This window comes from Pelecanus crispus, chromosome 1, assembly GCF_030463565.1.
Source record: "Pelecanus crispus isolate bPelCri1 chromosome 1, bPelCri1.pri, whole genome shotgun sequence".
NCBI lineage: Eukaryota > Metazoa > Chordata > Aves > Pelecaniformes > Pelecanidae > Pelecanus > Pelecanus crispus.
In genome coordinates this window covers 92,275,045-92,294,118 of record NC_134643.1, presented here as the reverse complement: position 1 = coordinate 92,294,118, position 19,074 = coordinate 92,275,045, and the positions used below count along the sequence as shown (strand labels likewise).

General features: G+C 54.8%; 1 protein-coding gene across 5 annotated transcripts; it reads right to left on the bottom strand.

Annotated features, from left to right (window-relative positions):
* Positions 1 to 8,214: 8,214 nt before the first annotated feature.
* Positions 8,215 to 18,201, bottom strand: IFFO1 (intermediate filament family orphan 1). 5 transcript variants are annotated; one of them, XM_075719726.1, is made up of 10 exons: positions 17,489 to 18,201; positions 12,376 to 12,436; positions 12,205 to 12,300; positions 11,809 to 11,949; positions 11,349 to 11,357; positions 10,688 to 10,872; positions 10,078 to 10,204; positions 9,272 to 9,361; positions 8,947 to 9,077; positions 8,215 to 8,317 (listed from the first exon to the last, which is right to left on the bottom strand). In XM_075719726.1, the coding sequence occupies exons 1-10, from the start codon at positions 18,199 to 18,201 to the stop codon at positions 8,215 to 8,217; spliced, it is 1,656 nt and encodes a 551-aa protein (XP_075575841.1). The 5 variants fall into 5 exon arrangements, with proteins under 5 accessions (XP_075575841.1, XP_075575859.1, XP_075575867.1 ...); XM_075719744.1 differs by having other exon boundaries at positions 10,688 to 10,848; XM_075719752.1 differs by having other exon boundaries at positions 9,272 to 9,364; positions 10,084 to 10,204; positions 10,688 to 10,848.
* Positions 18,202 to 19,074: the final 873 nt, after the last annotated feature.

Sequence of the window (19,074 nt, the reverse complement as noted above, 5' to 3'; positions counted from 1 at the left end):
TACAGGAAAATTCCCTTTTATGGCAACTTTGAATGTTTAGAGAAATTATTTTATACTTCATTGGCATTTGCACACAGTACCACGCATGCGTTACTACCCCAAGAAATGGCTAGCTGTTCTCAGACCACCTCCTTCTCAAGATGTCAGCATGAAACTTCAGCATTAAGGAAGATGCCATGTAGTGAAAAACATCTTGAGCAGATATGGAAATCAATTAAGCTTGCTTGAAAAAAATCACACCAAGATGTAACAAAATGGTGACTGCATAAGCACAGTAAAAAAAGCCTTGGGCATTTAAAATATACTCTGTCCACTTCTGAAGTAAATGAGTCTTTGAGCAAAGCAATTGACAAGATCTGTGCAAGGAAGAGGAGATACAGGTCTCTAATAGGAAAGACTATGATGCAAGGCATATATTGGACAGTCATATAAGACAAACAAATGATAATGTTCCAAACTCCTTTGTAACAGATGCCATTCACAAAAAGCAGGTTCATGACTTAAACTCAGGGTATGCAAATACCCCTGTGGGCACCAGCAGTACTCACAGAAAGCGGGCATTTCATCAAAAACAAGCTGCCTACTTTTGGGCAATCGTACTGTATACACACTGCAAAAACAAACAATTTGTTACTTAATCTTCTGAACTGAATGTAATTTCTTACTACAGGACAGCTAACTTACCTTCATGTATTATTTTTACTATAGAAGTGTCATCATCTTGAGGGAGTTATTCTCAATTAAATGTTCCTAGAAGGAACAGTAGTACTGAGTTATACTTACTGCATAAGATTTGAAAAGGTAGCTGTCAAAAAGCTGAAGCTGTAGTCAAATGAAAATAGAAGAAAAACTCATAAATACTAGCAAATTAAACACCTAAAAAAAGCAGATTTTTAGGAAGCTATGTGACAAATAGAAAAGGTAGTATGAAAACCTTTTCCAAATGCATCTTGGAGACAAGAAAGCTGCCAAAAAAGCCGTAAGATGGCGTGGGAGTGATTAGGGAAGCCAAGGCCATGGCAGAAAAGTAAAACTGATGTTTTGACATCAGAAGAGCTTTGGGGTATTCCCAGACAAGAGATTTTCCTCAGCAGCGATAAGGCAAAGCCACCATTGCAAACCAAAGTGTCAGGACTTGAGAACATGTCTGGGACATGAACGGCAGCAAACCCTCAGCACCAGGTGCCAGACCCAGATGGTCTCCAGCATGAAACAGAAGAACAGGCAACCATGTTGTAAGTAATTCACCACTCACACCAGTCCCCCCCCAGGTGATGAAAAGCAACTGGATTTAAGAGGGAAAAAAAAAAAAAAAAAACCAAACAAACCAACAACAAAGAAACCCCACAAACCAGACTTGCAAAACCTTTCAAAGAACCTGAACTGTCCCAGGACAGGGAAGACCACCCTCTCCAGGCCAAAAACTAGTGGCAAGACTGGTGGTGACTGAAGAGAGCGGGTGCGAGTGGCCAGTGTCTGAGGACATCTGTCCCAGGGTTGTTTCCATTCAACACCTTCAGAACAATTTGGAGCATGGGGTGCCAAAGTTTGTTGATTATGCAAAATGATGCACAACACTCAACACTGAATCAGCCTGTGGAAAGGTGCAGAAGGATCTTGTGACCCAGTGACTGGGTTATTAAAATAGTGGGTGAAATTCAAGGTTGCTAAATGAGAAGTAATACATGTAGTGGTGGTGGGGGGAACAGCTCTGACATTGCAGGTCTCAGAGCCCTCCTGTACCCAATGCTCCACCAAACAAGTGAGCAACCTTTGTTGGTCTTGCTCTCAGTCCTGAGAAGAAGAAGAAGGGGGGGGGGGGGGGGGGGAAGGAAAAAAAAAAAAAAAAGGTGGTTTGTAATGGCTGTAATCTCCAACCTTTTAGTTTAGGTACTAGACCCCAAGCAGACACTGAAATCTCACTGAATGCACATGGCCTCCAGCTTCCCCATCTCCTCAGACTCCTAGTATGCCTTTCTCAGCCTGACCATCATCGTGAAGTGACTTTAGGCATTGGGCAAAAATGCTCACATACCTTTTTTTTTTTTTTTTTTTTTTAATTTTATTTTAAGGCACAAAATAACTAAACTTTTCACTCTCAAACCATTTTTCTCCAGCCTGGAATCATAGGGATAAAAGCTGTTTAAAGATACGATCAGCTTCAGCGTCTGGCTGAGACCTCACACGAGGTTGCTTGGGAGCCCTGCTCCCTAAGTCTTTCCAGCCCTCCTGTTGTCCCAGGGATGGTTAGTCACTAGTATGTCATGCTCTTAGATGCATAGCTTCAATACTGGCTATATATGTATGGCAACAGAACCTATGTTTTAACTCTGTTTAAAAATGTATTTTTTATGCCTCCTGGCATTTTTGACTGAGATATTTACTCCTTTTGAGAATCTTATAATTTCTACATATCAAAAATGGTATCAGTTTTGTCTGTCAATTCCTTGTCCCTTCATAAACCTGTGCAGATTTTTTCCATTCCTTCGTGATGTCTCCCCTCCTCCCCTCTCCGCTGGTTTCTCATTGGTTTTCATACGTGGCCTGTCAGACTAATCACTGACGTCATTTGTTCACCCATCCACCCAGGCTTTTTTAAAATGTCTTCCCCAATGCATTAAAAAATTGACATCAGCAAACCATGGATTTGAGCAGCCAACGCTTTTTTATCACCACTGAGGTTAGAGTGCTTTGCAAAACACGCAGCAACAGCACTGTGTTTTTTTCCCAGCGTCACTTACGCCATCTCCCCAAGCAGCCTCAGGCGTTGTGCGGTGGGTTGGTCACCACTACAGCACCCCCTGCACCTCTCCACATTAGCGTGCTCTAGGTCATCTGTGCCTGGAAATGTAGAAGTGTTTATTCTGAGAAGATCCTGTCAAGGATCCTCCTTAATTGCTAATGGCCTGGAAAGTGCTTCATCATTTCCCTCTGACCACATTCTACTCTTTCCAAATACAGAACAGACCTATCTGGTGAGTACTTCTCTTTTTTTCTGCCTCTTTTTTTTTTTTTTTTTCCCCAATTTCAGCCACAAAAAAGGTTTATATCACTGCTAGGATTGATTTTTTCTTTAAATATAACAAGAACAACTTGTTAGTGTCCTTAGACATCCAGCTATTGTTATCTTTTTCTTGAGGTGATAGGAGTAGCCAAAGACCTTTTTTATACAGCTAAATTATTTTGTTGTCCCTCTATTCCTTTTCCCCCACCCACAGTTGCTGTAGTTGTTACAAGGTTTATTTTTATTAATTAAGGTCAGGCTTTATTATTATTTTCATTAGTTATTCTTATTTCTAAGTACTATTGTCACATGGCCACTTATTCAAGGAAGTAGTTTACTGAAAGCTATTGTCTCATGCATACTAAATCAGAGTTTTTTTGAAAACTGGCAAAACTCTCTTCCTTCTACAGATCTCCCACTTAATCATACTTTTTTAATACTTCCCCTAAACAATTTCACTGTACGAAAAGGCTACAGAACACCATGCAGTTCTCTGTTACAGCATTTTTGTCCTGGGTGATGCTTATTTGTTGCTCAGTTGATCCCTAGTCTTTAGGCAACCATCAGTCCTAACCCAGTCTTCATCTGTCATAGGGACAGCTAAAAATCATTGCCTTACTTGGGCATGCCATTATTTGTAAGTTGATGAGAAACTCTCCCCAGCACAGCATATTCTTTGGTAGCCCCAGCCAAAGTCTCCCATGACAACATAATTTTCCTTTTCACACAAAGCAGAGAGGTACTTGTGAAATAAATTACCATGTTTTGTTTGGGGACCCAAGAGTATATGAGAGACCCTTCAATACCTTGACGAAATTGTGTGTCAGAGCATGTTATTTGGCTGCTAGCTCTAGAGTGTGTTTTTTAGCTTGCAACCCCAATTCACAATTGCTCTTGCCTATTCCACCTTTATCCAATGGGTTAGGCTGGTGAGCTAGCAGTTCTACGATGTGGCCATGAACATTAAAAACAGCAATTAACCACATTTCTTCCTACTCTGAGAATTCCTGTTTCCTCTTGCACCTTGCCCGGATGCAGTCTGCTGTTGAAGCTGAAAATGCTGCCTCTTCCCATCTGTTGTGATATTGGTTCAGCTTGATCATGATGCCTTTTGGTGGCTGCTTGAGCTCCTTTTCCATAGTGTTACCTTAGTACCTTCCCAGCTCTTTCAGCTGCTCTCCAAGCTATGAAATCTATACCCTCCTCTGCCAGAAGACCTACAGCATCCTCTCCTTGTTCCCATCCCAAGAGAAAGCGGCCCAAGCATTTAGATAATTCACATCTAAAACACCTCTCACAGTCTCATACATCCAATGGAAGATTTTCAATGGTGACTGGGCTTCCCTAAAGCTGTCTGTAGCCCATCCAGTTCTCCATGCAATCTTACTATTGCTCCCGGCATTAATTACCATGCGTAGCGGCTTGCCAGATGTTTTCAGGAGCCTGTCCATGCATCATCTAGGTGTGTCTCCAAGGAGACAGCGCTTCACTGTGTTCTGCATTAATTCTGACCTCTCCTCTCGAAAGGAGGGTTCTTACCCATAACCAGAGTATTTGACATACTTGATCATCATGTGCAAGTTCTGGGACACTCTGTGCCACAGGTACCTGAGAGAGCAACAACTATAAACATATAGAGTATGGTCTTCTTGAGAACAAACAAAGCTTTTGCAGCAGAGGTATGAAGCTTAGGAAAGCCAATCTCCCAGCTTAAATCTAGAAACAAGAATAATCTTCTATGCAGCTTTGGTCTGTCTTACCTCTTGGCTAAGAAGCAAAATAAACAGGTTACCAGGGAATCAAAAGTTGCTCCAGCAAAGGCTGTCAGCATCACATTTAGGTCCACCTAAGGAATCCTGAAACAGGGTAAAGTTAACTCACACAAAGCCAAATTGTGTGGAACAAGTGACAAAGGGCCTTCAGCAGAAGGGTGCTGGGTGGAAAATACAGCCTGGATGCGTCTTGACATGGAACCCCATTCAGTGAGATACATCTGTGCTTGGACTGTACTTGGGCAATAAACATTCACATTAATGCACGGACACCAAGTGAGACAAGACTTTGTCCCCTGCATGCCAAGGTCTGCTCTGGTACACTAAGGACCATCCTAACTCAGCTGCAAGATGCTCATGGGTGAGCAGGGTCAGCTGGAAAGGGTAACTGACCCAAAGAATAGGAAAAGGCCCACGCCATCCATGGCCAAGCTGCCCCTGCAACCAAGTCTTTCAGAAAGTTTAGGCCAAACAAAGATTTTTGAATGGGCGGGGGTTTAAGGGTAAATAAGATACTATTATTCCCTGTGAGATGAATACAGACCAGCACTTGTTCAGAAAGAACAAGTAGCCACGACCTGGGTCTTTGCTAGACAATTTTTTCTGTTGCTGCTCCCTGAGCAGGTGCTGCCAAGAAGTGTCCTGGAAAAGGGACGAGGTTAGGGATGTGAGAAGCAACACAGCGCTGAGCAGTTCCTAGATGCCACAGTTCCCAGCAGGGCTCATGGTGGAGAGAAGCAGGCTAGATACTCCCCAAGGAATGGAGAGGAGCCCACAGAGAAGAGTTAATAGATGGAAGGTCCACATCTCCTCATATCCAGCATCAAAATGTGGGGTCACCACTGATGGACAGGTAGATGCAGGGGAGATGGTCCGGCTAACACTGGAGGTCTTGGGCTGTGCTCCCCATGCTGAGGAACTGCTGAGGCAAAGCATCAGTGTTGCGTGTCCTGCCAGTGAGATGTCAGGGGCTGTCACACTGGTGGGGGAACAGAGCTTATTGCTCTCTGGTGAATTCTATCACCAGCAGCGTCTCGCAGACGTGGGTGGAAGAGATCTCAGTTTCACTGCAAATGAAGTTATGAGAAGCAGTGTGGGACTGGGGTCCCCATGAGTCCCGGCGGCTGGGCATCTGGCAGCACCAGCTGCTCCTCTGGGCAATGACTACTTGAGGCAGAGATGTCAGTCCGTCTGTGCTTCATGCTTGCAATCCCTCAGGGTACATGCTCTACGGTCCTGTGGGTTTCTTAAGCAGTACCGAGAGGCCAAGGTACATATGACATCGATTGCACACGGGGGAAGCCAGACTTAGCCAGCCACTCACAGAGATCTTCGCAACAGAGAAAGAGCAGAAATGGCTGCAAAGACACCTACGGGAAAGGGGATTTGCATGAACCAGAAAAGCCTCCAGGCAGGATAGAAAGTGATCCCTGATTTACTGCATGTGAGGCATCATCACTCGAAAGAGAAAGCCCAGATTAAAGTATTTCCTCTGGCTTAGGTCTTTTAGGAAGAAAAATAAAAAGGCAAGAGGGAAAAAAATGGAAATAGCCGGGCAAGGCAGCGTGGAGGCAAGTCCCATGGTGAGGGCCGTGTCTTGGGGCAGGTGCTGAGGCACACAACTCCCATCCGCCCGCACAGCCACTCGCAGCCAGGGCCAGGGGAGCACACCTCTGCTGCTATCCAGCACCCTGCTGCTCCCGTGAAACGCTCCCCCGGCTTCCCCCGTGAGAGGCGAAGGTGGCACTCGCGAGTTGGAGCCCAGCCACGGCAGACCATCGGCTGAGGAACAGCCATTTCCCGGCGCCAGCAGCAGTGTCCCAGCAGCAGTTTCCTCGGCTGCTAACTTCTCCTGCCATTTGCAGGGCCTCGCCTCCCCGCCGGCTCTAACCAGCCAGCTTAGCCCACGCTGAAACGCCAACACATGCCTTAACACGTCTTGCAGGCACAGGACCTCACCCTGCCCAAACGCCAACCCTCTGCACTGCGGTGCGTGGATGCGCCGGTGCTCGCAGCTCAAGTGCACAGCAGCGTTTGCTACCCAAGCCAAACCTACAGAGATAAACTGTTGCATCCCTCAGCCCCCATTTTATCTACCTTACCTAATCTTAGACATGATCCAAAACCTCTACTGCCATCTACCTTTCTCTTCCCTTCAGGACTTTTTGCGAGAAGCGTTTTTCTCTGCAGCTTCACCTGGCTTGGCTGTGCAGCCTGGGCACCCTGCTCAGCGGACGGCCCTGCGAAACGCTGCCTCTCAGCAGGCTGCTCGCCCCCTCCTGCCACCCTGCCGGGCCCCAGCCTCCCGTCACCGCAGGAGCACGCGCAATGGCCAGCCAGGCAAATGCTACAAGGGATGGTGGGACAGGGGAACCCCCACTGTGGTTACACCGAGGTTGGACGTGGGACTGAGGGCAGGCAAGAAGATGCTCTGGGATGTCCTGGTGTGGCAGAGACCAGGCGCTGGGGAAGGAAGGTCCACAAGTCACGAGCCACATTCGGCTTCGTTTCCAATCCCTCAGCCTCAGCATCAATGATGCTCCAGGTTAAGAACAAGGCAGCCCAGGCAGTACCAGTGCTACACACAGCCCGTCGAGGGCCAGTGGCTCACTGAATACGGATCTCACCACTGTCCCATCTGTCAGTCCCATCTGGTACGCCCAAGGGATGGGAGTGTCCCATGGGAGACCCCTATTGATGTGGGTTTGGGGGTCCGGTGGAGGACACCCTCCGCCTCACGGTGCCCGCGGCAGCACAGGGAGAGCCCACACCCAGCAAAGCTGTAGAAAAGGAAACTGTCCCATTTAATGACCCCTCGCCCCCATAACACAGACGCGAGCGCACCGCCGACATGCGGCAAAGCAAAGTGCACAGTGAGCGGGACTCAGCCCCCACCCCAGAGGTGGCGGGGGGGCTTGGGGTGCCTGGCGCAGCACAGGGACCAGCCAGGCACCTGGTCAGCAGCAAGGACAGAGAGAGCCCCGGGCTCGGTCCAGTTGGCACCAGTGTCAGGTCCAGTTTGCAGGGAGGTACGGCTCTCGTTCGGCTCCGTGTGGCGCAGGGAAGGCAGGGGGCAAGGTCAAGTGTACCAGGACGGAGGCCAGAGAAGGTGGGTCTGGGGGACAGGTCCTGGAGAACGCCGCCATGGCAGGTTTGGAGCCTCCCTGCCCGAACCACAGTTTAAAGCAGGGGAAGGGAATAGAGAAGGGGCTGGAGGCTGAGCGGCCAGGTGAGGACCCTCAGGTCTATCTAGCTATTCCCATTTGCAAGATATCCAGTGGTGGGGGGGTGTGGGATCTGCCAAGCACCCCAAAACGGGAGTGAGCCTGGGCGACAGACGTTTACCAGCAGCTCCACGTCTCTGACAGTCTCTCCCAGGCGCGGCTCAGGCACCCCCGTGCCAGGAAGGGGGTCCAAGGGAGCGGGGGCCTCCCCTCATTATCTGATGGAAGCGTCGCTGAGGAGGTCGCGGTCGGACTCCTCGCTCTCCTCGTTCGGGGCCGACTCGCTGTTGGAGGCCGGGGTGAAGGCAGGAGACTTTCTGCAGAGAAGAGTAAAGGGCAGCGGTCACAGCACTGCCCAGGGGGAGGGAAAGGACCCAGTTTGGTGTGGGCAGGGGGCACCAGAGCAAGGAGGAGAGAAGCTGAAGTGCCCCTCTCGCTCCCCTGGGACACGCGTGCGTCCACGGCAATCCTTGGGTGCTGAGTAGCGTGTCCCAGAGGACACCAGCTTAGAGGTCCAGAGCATGAAGCAGGGCTGTCTATGCCGGAGGAGCCTGCCCAGAGCAGGACCCTGCCAAGGCATGTGAGGCTCGGGGTCAGTGAAAGCCCCCCCCAGAGGTCCCCAGCCTGGAGCCACCCTGGCTCCACACGCCTGTGGGGACCTGTACAGTGTCCCTGCACAACAGCAGCTCCTCTCTCCATCGGGGGTGTCCGGCTTCACCTGTCAAAACTGACTCCTGTGCGCAGCCCACCTTCTGCAGAGGTGGTACCACGACCTGTGTGGAGGCTGGTCACCAGGAGCCCAATAGCCTCTGGGAACTGCCCTCTCTCCATGCCACACCAGGGCCGGGCAGGAGTACCACCCCGTGCTTCAGCTCCCACTCACCACCACCCTGGCTCCAGTCCTTGCCCAGAACATGGGTATCCCGGCCTTCCCGCTGAAGCTCACCTGTCCCCAGACTGGGTGATGAGCCGCCGGCAAGTCTCCATCTGCACGTCCAAGCCTCGCTTCATGCTGCACATTTCCATGTACTCGTGCAGGTGCCGGTTCATGTCGTTCTTGGCTGTGGCCAGCTCCAGCTGCACAAAGGAGATGGTGCAGAGATGAGCCCGGGGCACGGTGCGGTGCAGGGCAGGGGGCACGGCCAGTCCTGAGGCTGCCACCCGCCATTACCAGCTACCTGCTCCAGCATGGTGCCTCCCTCTCCCAGGGACCCACTCCCCCATTTCACCCCCTTCTGTGCCATGCCCTCCCCACTTCCTCCTCCTCCCACCTCTATTTGGTCGATGGTTTCCTGGTACTCCTTCTCACGGCTCTTGAACAGCGACTCTGTGTCCTTGATCACTTTCTCCAGGCTGTCGTCCTGCTGGTGGGGAGAGTGGACGACATGTTTAGAGGCAGGGAGGTGTCCAACGTAAGGAACCAAAAGGCAAGAGAGAGAGAAATCAGAGAAAGAACTGGCAGCACTGGAAAAAAGAGGAAGAAACATAAGCAGTGTAGTATAAATAAGGCACGAGTCAGTCCTGCCAACACAGGGTAGAGAGACCCAGGACTCGCCACACCGGGCAGTGAGCACGTCAGCCCAGAACAAGCCTAGCAACGCACAGAAGCTTTGGAGAGCACAGACCGTCCCCAAGCGTGACACATCCCCAGGGCACTGCTGAGGACCCAAAGATGCAGGATGGCGAGGGCTTTGGGCCAGACATCGACGCCTCTGTTTGGGCAGTGTTGCTGCACAGCGGGCAGGTGGGCTGAAAAGCCCAAGCAAGGGACCACCAGAGACCAGCCCAGGCAGAGGAGGTCCCTCCTGGGAGGTCTGTGGCTCTCCCCACATGTGTGGACCATGCCCTCAGCACATCTTTCAGGCTACAGGTCCCCGGTCTGTCTAACAAGGAGACCTTCACAAGGATGCGGTAACGTATTCACATAGAGAAGTCGTAGTGTAGTGGGGAAGCATCTGTACAGGCCTGCAAGGGATGGAGGGGCTGAAGTCTGGTCTTTGAGGGAGCATCTTGCCAGCCTCAGGCAGGACCGAGTGTCCCAACCCAGAGCTGGACCCCTGAGGGGACCTGACACCACCGTTACCTCCCCCTGCACCTCTGCAGCTGCAATGGCATATCCGGAGAAGTCCTCCCAGAGGAGCAGCGTTTCTTCTGTCTCCTCCCACGTGAGGCTGTCACAGTCATCCTCAAAGTCATATTCCCTCCTGGGAGCAAGGGAACAGCACGTCAGCACCCAGCAGGAAAACCCCAGCAGGCAGGGGGCCGCGTCAGTGCCGAAAGCCTTGTCCCCGTTCACAGGCAGGGCTGCAGCTCTTGGAGGTCTGGCCAGGGTGAGCTCAAGCGTGCCCAAACCCAACAGTTGATGGGGAAGGGACTGGCTTTATGGTCAGGAGTCCTGGCAAATTCAGGCAGGCACTCCCAAAAGGCAGAAAGGGGTCAAGAGGAGGGGAGCTGGACCAGCTCCCACCCACAGCACAGGTGGGCTCAGGTCTCCCAGGGGAGTCAGTCCCACCATGCCGCAGAGCACAGGATGTATGTACCCCACAGCAGCACCTCCCATCTCACCCTCCCCCTGGAAGAGGATCCACAGCCCACCCCTGCCCTCCCCATCCCAGGCACCAGCGGGGAGCCTGGTGCTGGAGCTTCGCTCAACACCGGCAGCAGAGGTGCGGAGCAACCGCACTCACAGCTGGTTCAGCATCCTCTGCATTTCCTCATTGATACTCATGGCTGTGGTCTCATCCTCCTCTTCCTCTTCAGGTTTTCGGGAGGCGTCGCTCTCTGACAGCGAGGTGTCTTCGTCGCTGACCTGCTTGCGCTCCCGCTTCCGCCCCACCGAGGCTGGGACCTTAACGGGAGACAAGTGCAGAGACTACAGAAACGAGGCCGGGTCCAAGGTCGGGAGCAGATAGTTGGGAGAAGATGGAGGGGAAAGGAATGGTGGAGGGACAGAAAGGCAGGGAAAGAGAGAAAGAAAGAAAGAAAGAAAGGAAGGAAGGAAGGAAGAACAGCAAGAAAGAAAGAGAGAGACGGGCTCATTATGATCAGGTTTAAGATGGTGCAATGGATAAAACATGGTTTTAGCATTTTATGAAATTAAAACTAAGCAACTAAAGATGGAATCTATGAATCTGATGAGAAAAAACAATGTGGTTTTACTGCAGAAAAACTCAAATTGCCCACCACCCCAGTCCAGAGGGTGACACCACCCCAGTCCAGGGAAACACAGCGACAGAAACAGGAAAAAAGAGACAGTCTGAAAAAGGTGAAATATGTCAATATTTACAGTCCGACCTTACTTATAGAAAGTTTAAAATTTGTACACTTTCCCAACTGAATGGAACTAACCAGTTGTTTCTGTAGGGACAAAGAAAGCGAGACAGAAAGGCAGCGACATCCAGAAAGAGAAAAGAGACAGAGACAGAGAAGAGAGACAGAGAGAAGATGACGGAGAGGGGAAGGGGAAGGAGAGAGATGGAGTTAGAGACAGACACTCAAGCAACTCGTCTCCCTCCTGCAGCTGCTCCCCTACCACTGTGGGGTCCCCGGGCCCAAGACAACAGATCAGTGAGAGGTTGAGGGGACTCTCAATGCCCAAAGCAACATCTGGAGCTTTCCACCTCCTCTCTGTGCCCTTTTGTCTGGTCCTCCCGAGAGGGACAGAGAGCAAGGGACTGCAAGGAGCGAGGGTGAGGGTGACCAAGTGTCTCCCCTAGCAGAGGGCTGGTGTTGTCTCTTCTACCTCCTTCAGGAACTCTCTTCCCCAGAGCCGGCGGCCGAGCCTGGAGCAGCAGCAGGCACTTCTCACCTGAAACATCTTGATCATGTCCTCGCAGTTCCGCTGCTGCGCCACATCGCACAGCTTGGCAGTGATGTCGATGCGCCGGCAGATGTCCATGTCCACCTTCATGGCCTTCTCTTGAATCTTGGTGTCCAGCTCCGTGATGTTCTGAACCCACAGTGCCGCAGGAGGGGGAAAAAAGGAGGAAGATCAGGCAAGGCAAATGGCAATCGGAGCCCCCACATTCCCCACCCCTGTGCTGCAGGACTGCATCCGCATCCCCAGTTTGCTCACTGCAGCCTGGACCGACCCTGCCAGACCACCGCTGTGCTGGACGTGCCCCGCCAAGGAACTGCTTTTCTATGCAGCCCCACCGCTCGGGTAGGACACTGCTGCCGGGTTGGAGAGGGGTTAGGGACTCACATTACTCATCAGTCCCTTGAAGACAACAAGCTCTGCCTTGAGCTGCTCCACCTTCATGGCCAACTCCTCCTGGCAGGCTTCAGCCTCCTGGGCTTCCTGCCCCAGACAGAGGGAGATGTGCAAATCAGCATCAGCTGGGGTGCAGGGGAAGTGGGGGACAGCGATGCTCACCTCCTGCAGCTCAGTCACTCGGTCCTGAAGCTGGACACGCACCGTGTACTCCTCTTCCCATCTAGGGAGACAAACGCGCTGGTCAGATCCCACCGGCCTTGCCTCGCCAGCTGCCGGAGAGGAGGGAGCAGCAGCTGCTCACCCCAAAGCTATCCAAGAGGGGGTGATGACGGCACCAGGGCGGGAAGGAGAACGTGCCCAGGAATGCATTGCCGCTTGTTTCCAGACGACGACAGCTGCCAAACGCCTGTCAGCACCCCCCCGGCCACGAAGCCTGCCCCACCACGCACTCTGTTGTCCCTGCCGTGGGCTGGCCAAAGGCTGCCCTGCCCCGCGACGGGGGGAGCTGGGGACACCAACCGCAGGCTCCGCGCAGCAGCTGCGCTGCACGCCCTGCCACGCTGGGGCCGGCCCACGGCCTGACAGAGCCCGCCGGCCTCTCCACCCGCCCCCGAGCCCCTTGGCCTTGGGTCACATTAGGTTCAGCTCCAACGCTCAATAACAGGCTTGCAGATATTGCAGAGTTGCCCCCCTCTGCATCATACTTGTGACCGCGTTTGCGTGTCTGCAGTGCTGCAGTTCAGACTGTCCAGAAGCACAAAGCCCAACCTAATACCAAACCACGTTACAGCGTAAGTGGTCATGATGTGCACCATCATGAAGGGCTGCTCTTCTGCCTGTGCCAAAGCAGAGGGCTGCCCTGCGGCAGGCCACGCTACCCAGGCAGGGGCACAACTCTCCTTGGCTGTAGGGCCGCATAACAGATTGGATTAAAGAACATTGTTTCCTCCCACAAGGAAGCAGGATGGATTGTCCCAGTTTATGCCAGGTTGGCTGGTGGGTACTGTATCAGGCTCTGCAGCTTTGCAAAAGGCTGAACTGCAAGGTGCCTGGCCTTGCTATACAAAGACACATCGCCTGGCAATTATTATATTGTATTTCGCTGCATGAGATCATCATCTTGGGCCACGCTGCGGTGTTGGCCCAGGCCACAGTCTGTTGGGAGGCCACCAGGCCGTACTGCTCTTTGCTAAATGACTATCCCATAGAGCAGACAGGTTGGCACGCGCTGCGATGCGGCACGGGGCAGGGCTGCTGCATTCTTACCCAGCTCCTGGCTCTTCTGGGAGAGCCAGATTTCTCTGAGAAAGCGGAATTTCTCTGGGAAAGCAACCAGAGCTGGGCCCTGCCTGGTGCTGTGATCTCCAGCTTCTATTTAATGCTTGCAAGCACCGACACTGCGAACCTGCGAGAGGACATGAAAAATCTCTCTTCTCGTGTACTCACGCCAAGTTTGAAAAATAAATCCTAAGGCCTAGGAGACCAGAAAGCACATTAAAAGCCCTCACACTTGTTAACTCGAGGTATCAGGACAATCTGATGACGTGGGAGAGTCCTGGCTTATGAATTTCTAAGCTCTTAAGGCTGGCAACGCTGCTCCTTACTCAAACAAGGACAAAGTGTGCAGTCCTCGTGCTGGTGTTGTCTCCATACTGCAGCTACAGAAGGAGAGTCAAAGGGGGTTCCCATCCCTTTGGGGGAAGAGGGAGACGAAGAGAGAGGGAATGAAAAAGTTAAAAGGTAGAATTGCCCTTATATGGGAACTGTTCAAACAAGGCCTCCCTCCCTGGGGAGAAAACCGCTTTCCACCATAAGAAAAAATTTTCAGCATCTTTCTCAGCGTGGCGCTTCCTCTCTTTTTCAGTCTCCGCCTCCCTCCGGGTCTCTATATAGCCCAGGGAAGTAAAGCATAGCTGCCAATCCTTGGAAAAATCCATTTCACACCAATGCTACGGAAGATGAGTGCAGATCAGATAAACACCGATTTAAAGGCAGGAGGCAACAGCGATTCGCCCTGCAAGCAACGAATCTGCAGGCCCATCCGTTACAAACCTCTCTCCCGCTCGCCTCCTGCCTGGCTCCTTCTTCCCTGCTCCCTCCTGCAATGCACCACTCCTAATAATAACCAGCCTGCAGCACTGCACCCGCAGCCCAGCGTGGCCGGCGGCCGCTGCCAGGTCGCTGCCAGCTGGATGCAAGGCGGCCCCACACAACCCCACGGCCACCGGCGCACGCTAAGGGGAGACGTGCGTCCTTCCTGCACCACCGCAAGGCGGCAACCTGCCCAAAGGCTGAAATACAGGGGAGAAGGCAGAGAGCGAGGGCAGGAGGGTCCCAGCAGCAGACAGTCCCGGCCATCCCCTTGCTGGCTACAGGCCAGCCCTCCCAAAGCTGGAGGCGTGACAAGATGCAGTGCTGTCCCTACAGCCCCCCTGACGCCAGGTGCGTCCCCTCAAGAAGTTCGCTTAGCAAAATAAACGATCCTGCACGTCTTTAAAAATACTGTTCGCTGCAAAAGGCACCGGGGGTGCCTTACCCTGTGTTGCACGGTTAGTGCACGCCGGTGCTGCGGGGCACCCTTCGGGCTGCTCGGGGCTTGAAGCTGCACATTTCGCTCTCTTGCCACGTTTGAGCTTCAACTTAAAGATGCCCCGCAACCTGGCGTACCTCCTTGGAGAGCAATCATGACCACAAAAGACCTTCTTGTGGCCCTTCAATAGATAAAGGGGGCTTATAAGAAAGATGGAGAGAGACTTTTTACCAGGGCCTGTAGTGACAGGACAAGGGGCAACGGTTTCAAACTGAAAGAGCGTAGATTTATATTGGACATAAGGAAGACATTTTTCACGATGAGGGTGGTGAGACAGTGGAACAGGTTGCCCAGAGAAATTGTGGATGCCCCATCCCTGGAAGTGTTCAAGGCCAGGTTGCACGGGGCTCTGAGCAACCCGATCTATTGAAAAATGTCCCATGGCAGGGGGGCTGGTCTTTAAAGGTCCCTTCTAGCCCAAACCATTCTGCCATCCTAACACGCTGTGCTGTAGCACTATTCACCCTGTATCTCCAGCATGTGCTTGCAGCATCCAAGATGAAAACTACTTGGAAATACAGATGCAGTGGACAGCACAAACCTGATGAGACGCTCAGATCCCCAGGGCTTGGTGGCTCTGTATGATACTCACAGGCACCCTTTGCCCCTCTCCAGACCACCTAGCCTCAGTCTGCCCTTCCCAAGTGTGCCTCCTGCAAGCCTCTCTCCTGCTGCTACCGCATCTCTCCTCATCCCTCCCTATTGCCCCTGCATCCCCCTAGACCCCAGACTTGAATTTCAGGCCCTGCATATCCAGAGAGAAGTTCCCCCTGCTGCACCGCTCTGAGTGCCGCGGGGTGCACGGTGGCAACGCTGCCTTGAAGAAAGCACAAGCTCAAGCACCTGAGACGTGGGGCAGAGAACCAGGAAGTCCTGTGATAACAAGGTCTCTTCCCTCTGCCCCCAGGCAGGTGGCAAAGGGATGACACCAGCCCGCGCTGTCCCCACGACAGATCAGAGCCCGCCGTGGCAGGGAGGTCTCTGCTCCCGCAGGATGTCGGCGTCAGCCCTCCACATGGGAAAGGGTGTGGAAATGGGATCCTCCTGTCCCATTCCCTTGTTCGGGACCTGGCTGCACCCATCAGAAAGTTCCCAGTGCTGGAAAGGGTCTGGGGGTGGGGTCTGCTTTCCCCCAGCCCCTGGTAACACAGTCCAAAAATAGATCCCGCCAACAACATTGGCCCGCGGCAGCTCGTGGTGCCCCCAGTGTTCCCGCTCCCTCCGTCACTCCCCCGCAGCCTTCCCCAAAGCCCGCCTGCCAGAGCAGGACAACCCCAAAAAGCTCTCCTCTCTCCCAAAGTTTCAGCAGCACCAACAAACTCAATTCAGTCCCCTCCAGCTGAACCGCTTCGAGCAGGTGAGGCTCGAGTGCTCCAGGCCAAAAAAGGTAGCTCCAGCTCCCCGCTATCTGATCTGAAAACGCAAGGCAAGGAGAGCTGCCTGCCCCTGGAGAAGGACCCCAACCCCTGGCTTAATAATAAAAGGCCGCAGGTACGCACAGCAATTGGTGGGAAAGAAGAGATGCCAACTCTTCCTTTCCATGTGCCTTGCTCGATGCCTTCGGAGCATCTGACAGGCAAGTCTGCTCAGCCAAAGCCTTATAAAGCCAAAAACATAAGGTGTCATCTTGGATCCCCAGCCTTGATCTGGGCACCAGAGCCCATTGCTGTGAAGCACAGGTCAGTAGCACGGCTCCCGTGGGTAGAGCACACTGTTTCGTTCCTTTGGGTACGTAATCAGTTACTTTCTAATTGCTTCTAAAGCATCATAAAGTGACTTTTCTTCTGAAAAAAAATCAGCTGCTCTGGTGGTGTCGGTCACCAGCAATGGTCTCGCTCTGCCCCGTGCCCTGACCCAGCGACGCCAGCCCGCTGCCTGATCTCATCCTACGTGCGGATCTGGGAGCAGCCTCAGAAACTGGCTTGAAACAAAAGCGCCGCTGGTGCGATGCGAGAGCGGCGGCCGCCCCGCACGGGAAAGAAGAACCGGCCAAGAGATTAGCTCTGCATTCTGCTTCACCCTTCTCTGAGGCACGTGCCAAGCTGCAGCTATTTTGGGTCAGGAGGAAAGCCCCCGGAGGAGTGGGGTGCTCCTGCACGGCTGCTGAGGCGCCGGCCGGGAGAGCGCTGGGGAGGGAAAGGGCCTGAGGGATCCAGCCGCCCTGCCGAGGGAATTCTCGGCACCGTCCTACGTATCCAGAGAGCCCTTCCTCCTCCCAGAGGCATTTTCCAATCCAAACCTGCTCACTGTTGCACGTTCACCTTCCTCACCTACTTTCCGGCTGCTCCTCCTTTCCCGAGTGTTTCCAGATCCCCTCCCCTTTAAATCGCCAGCTCCTGGAGTCACGTTATTTCTTCCCCGCTTGGAAAGGCACTTTTAGTTCCTCATGCCGGGTTGGCAAGACGGAAAAAGGCTCAGCGAGCATCCCGAGAGAATTCAAACACCAGGAGGCAAGCGAGGAGCCACGAATGCCTTCAGGGGTCCGTGTTTTCGCCTTACAACCCACTTCACGCAGCCTGGAGCCCACGCTCCCGGGAAGTCAGGCCAGGGCTGCCTCTCCCCCCGCCACCTGCTTCTCCCGCACCGGCGCCCACCGGCTAGAGCCCTGCAGCCCCCCCGGCGATGGTTTCGGTCCCCCGGGGGCTGCGGGTCGGGCCCCTCGCCCCCGCCGCCCCTCCTCACCTGCGCTTGTACTCGTCGCGCTCCCTCTTCACCTTGGCCAGCACGTTGTAGAGGGCCCGGATCTCCGGGGTGATGGTGTCGATCTGCACGCCCACCCCGTCCGGGTGGACCCAGGAGACCCCCGGTCCCTGCACCAGGGTGGTCTCCGGCCCCGGGCCCAGCCGCCGGGCTTGCGAGAAGGACCAGATGGTGCCGGGCACGAAGCGGGAGGCGGCCGGGAAGGGAGGAAGCGGCTGGGCGGGGGCGCCGGGGCGGCAGCCGGGGGAACCCAGCGCCCGGGCCGGCGCCAGCCCCAGCCCCAGCCCCAGCCCCAGGGTGCGGATGGGGCCGACGAAGCCGGTCTGCACCGCCTGGTCGCGGCGCGGGGGTCCGCGGCCCCGGCCCGCCCCGCCGCCCCCCGCCCTCTCCTCCAGCGCCTGCTGCAGCTGCTTCTCCAGCTGCCGGTTGCGCCGCTCCAGCTCATGGACCTTGGCCAGGAAGCAGCGGAACCGCAGGTTGAGCGTCTTCAGGACGCTGATGTTGGAGCCCAGGTCGTTGCGGAGGGCCATGGCGGCGGGCGGCGCGGGGAAGGGGCCGGCGGGCGGCGGGGCGGCCAGCTCCCCCCCCAGGGGCTCGGCGGGCCGCGGGGCGGGCGGCGGCGGCAGCTCGGGGCCCGGCAGCCCCTGCTGCTCCTGCGGCAGGAGGAAGAGGTTGGGGCCGAAGAGCGGGTTCATGGCGGCGGCGGGACGGGGAGCGGGGCGCGGGGGGGAGCCGAGGCCGCCGGCGCCAATCAGGGGCCCGGCGGGGGCGGGATGCGCCGGGGGGCTGCGCCTGCCCGGCCCCGGCGGCGGGGGTGCGGCTTCCGCTGCGGCGGGGATGCGGCGGCGGGGCCGGAGAGCCGCTCCCCCCCGCCCGGTCCCGGTCCCGGTCCCGGTCCCGCTCCCGCTCCCGCTCCCGCTCCCCCGCCCGGCCCCGGGCGGAGCGAGCGGAGGAGGGGACGCGGCGGGGCCCTCCCTCTCCCCGCCCCGGCGCGGGGGGCGGCTCGGCTCCGGCGGCTTTCGGGGCTCCCCAGGGCGGAGGGGCGGGGCAGGGGCGGGCAGCGCGGCCCGGGCCGGCGGGAGCCCCGCTGCAGCCCCCGGCGGGCGCGGCCCGGCCTCCGCGCTGGCAGCCCCGGCAGCAGCGGGGAGGGGCCCCGCTCCGGCACCGCAAGCTGAGGTCCCGCCGGGCACCCAATTCCCGTCACCAACCCAGCGTGCCTGCGCTTTCTTCTTCTTCCCCCCCCCCCCCCCCCCAATTACTATTACTTTTTGCATAGCCTTTAGTGCTTTCCCCAGTGCTACCCCCCTTACAAACAGCGTAACTTCGCCTCTGCACCCCCAAAGCCCCCCCCCGTTACCCTCACTTGAGGCCCCCTCCAAAGGCAGCCCTGCCCCTGCTCCATCAGCAGCCCGCCTACGGGGAGCTGCCACCAGACAATGGCGAGCCAGAGGGCAGAGGAGGTTGTGCGGAGGCAGCCAGCCTCTCAAATATCGTGCTCTGCTTGCGGCTGGCTTTCTCCTCCATCGTCCACAAAGCGGCCTCGGGTCTTGCTTCCTATCCCCTATTTT

Coding starts and splice junctions, on each gene's coding strand:
- IFFO1 (XM_075719726.1), bottom strand. CDS start 18,201: ATGAACCCGCTCTTCGGCCCCAACCTCTTCCTCCTGCCGCAGGAGCAG. Junction 12,301..12,375: donor GAGTGACTGAGCTGCAGGAG/GTGAGCATCGCT, acceptor TGTCTGGGGCAG/GAAGCCCAGGAGGCTGAAGC. Junction 10,205..10,687: donor CAGAGGATGCTGAACCAGCT/GTGAGTGCGGTT, acceptor CCTTGCTCCCAG/GAGGGAATATGACTTTGAGG.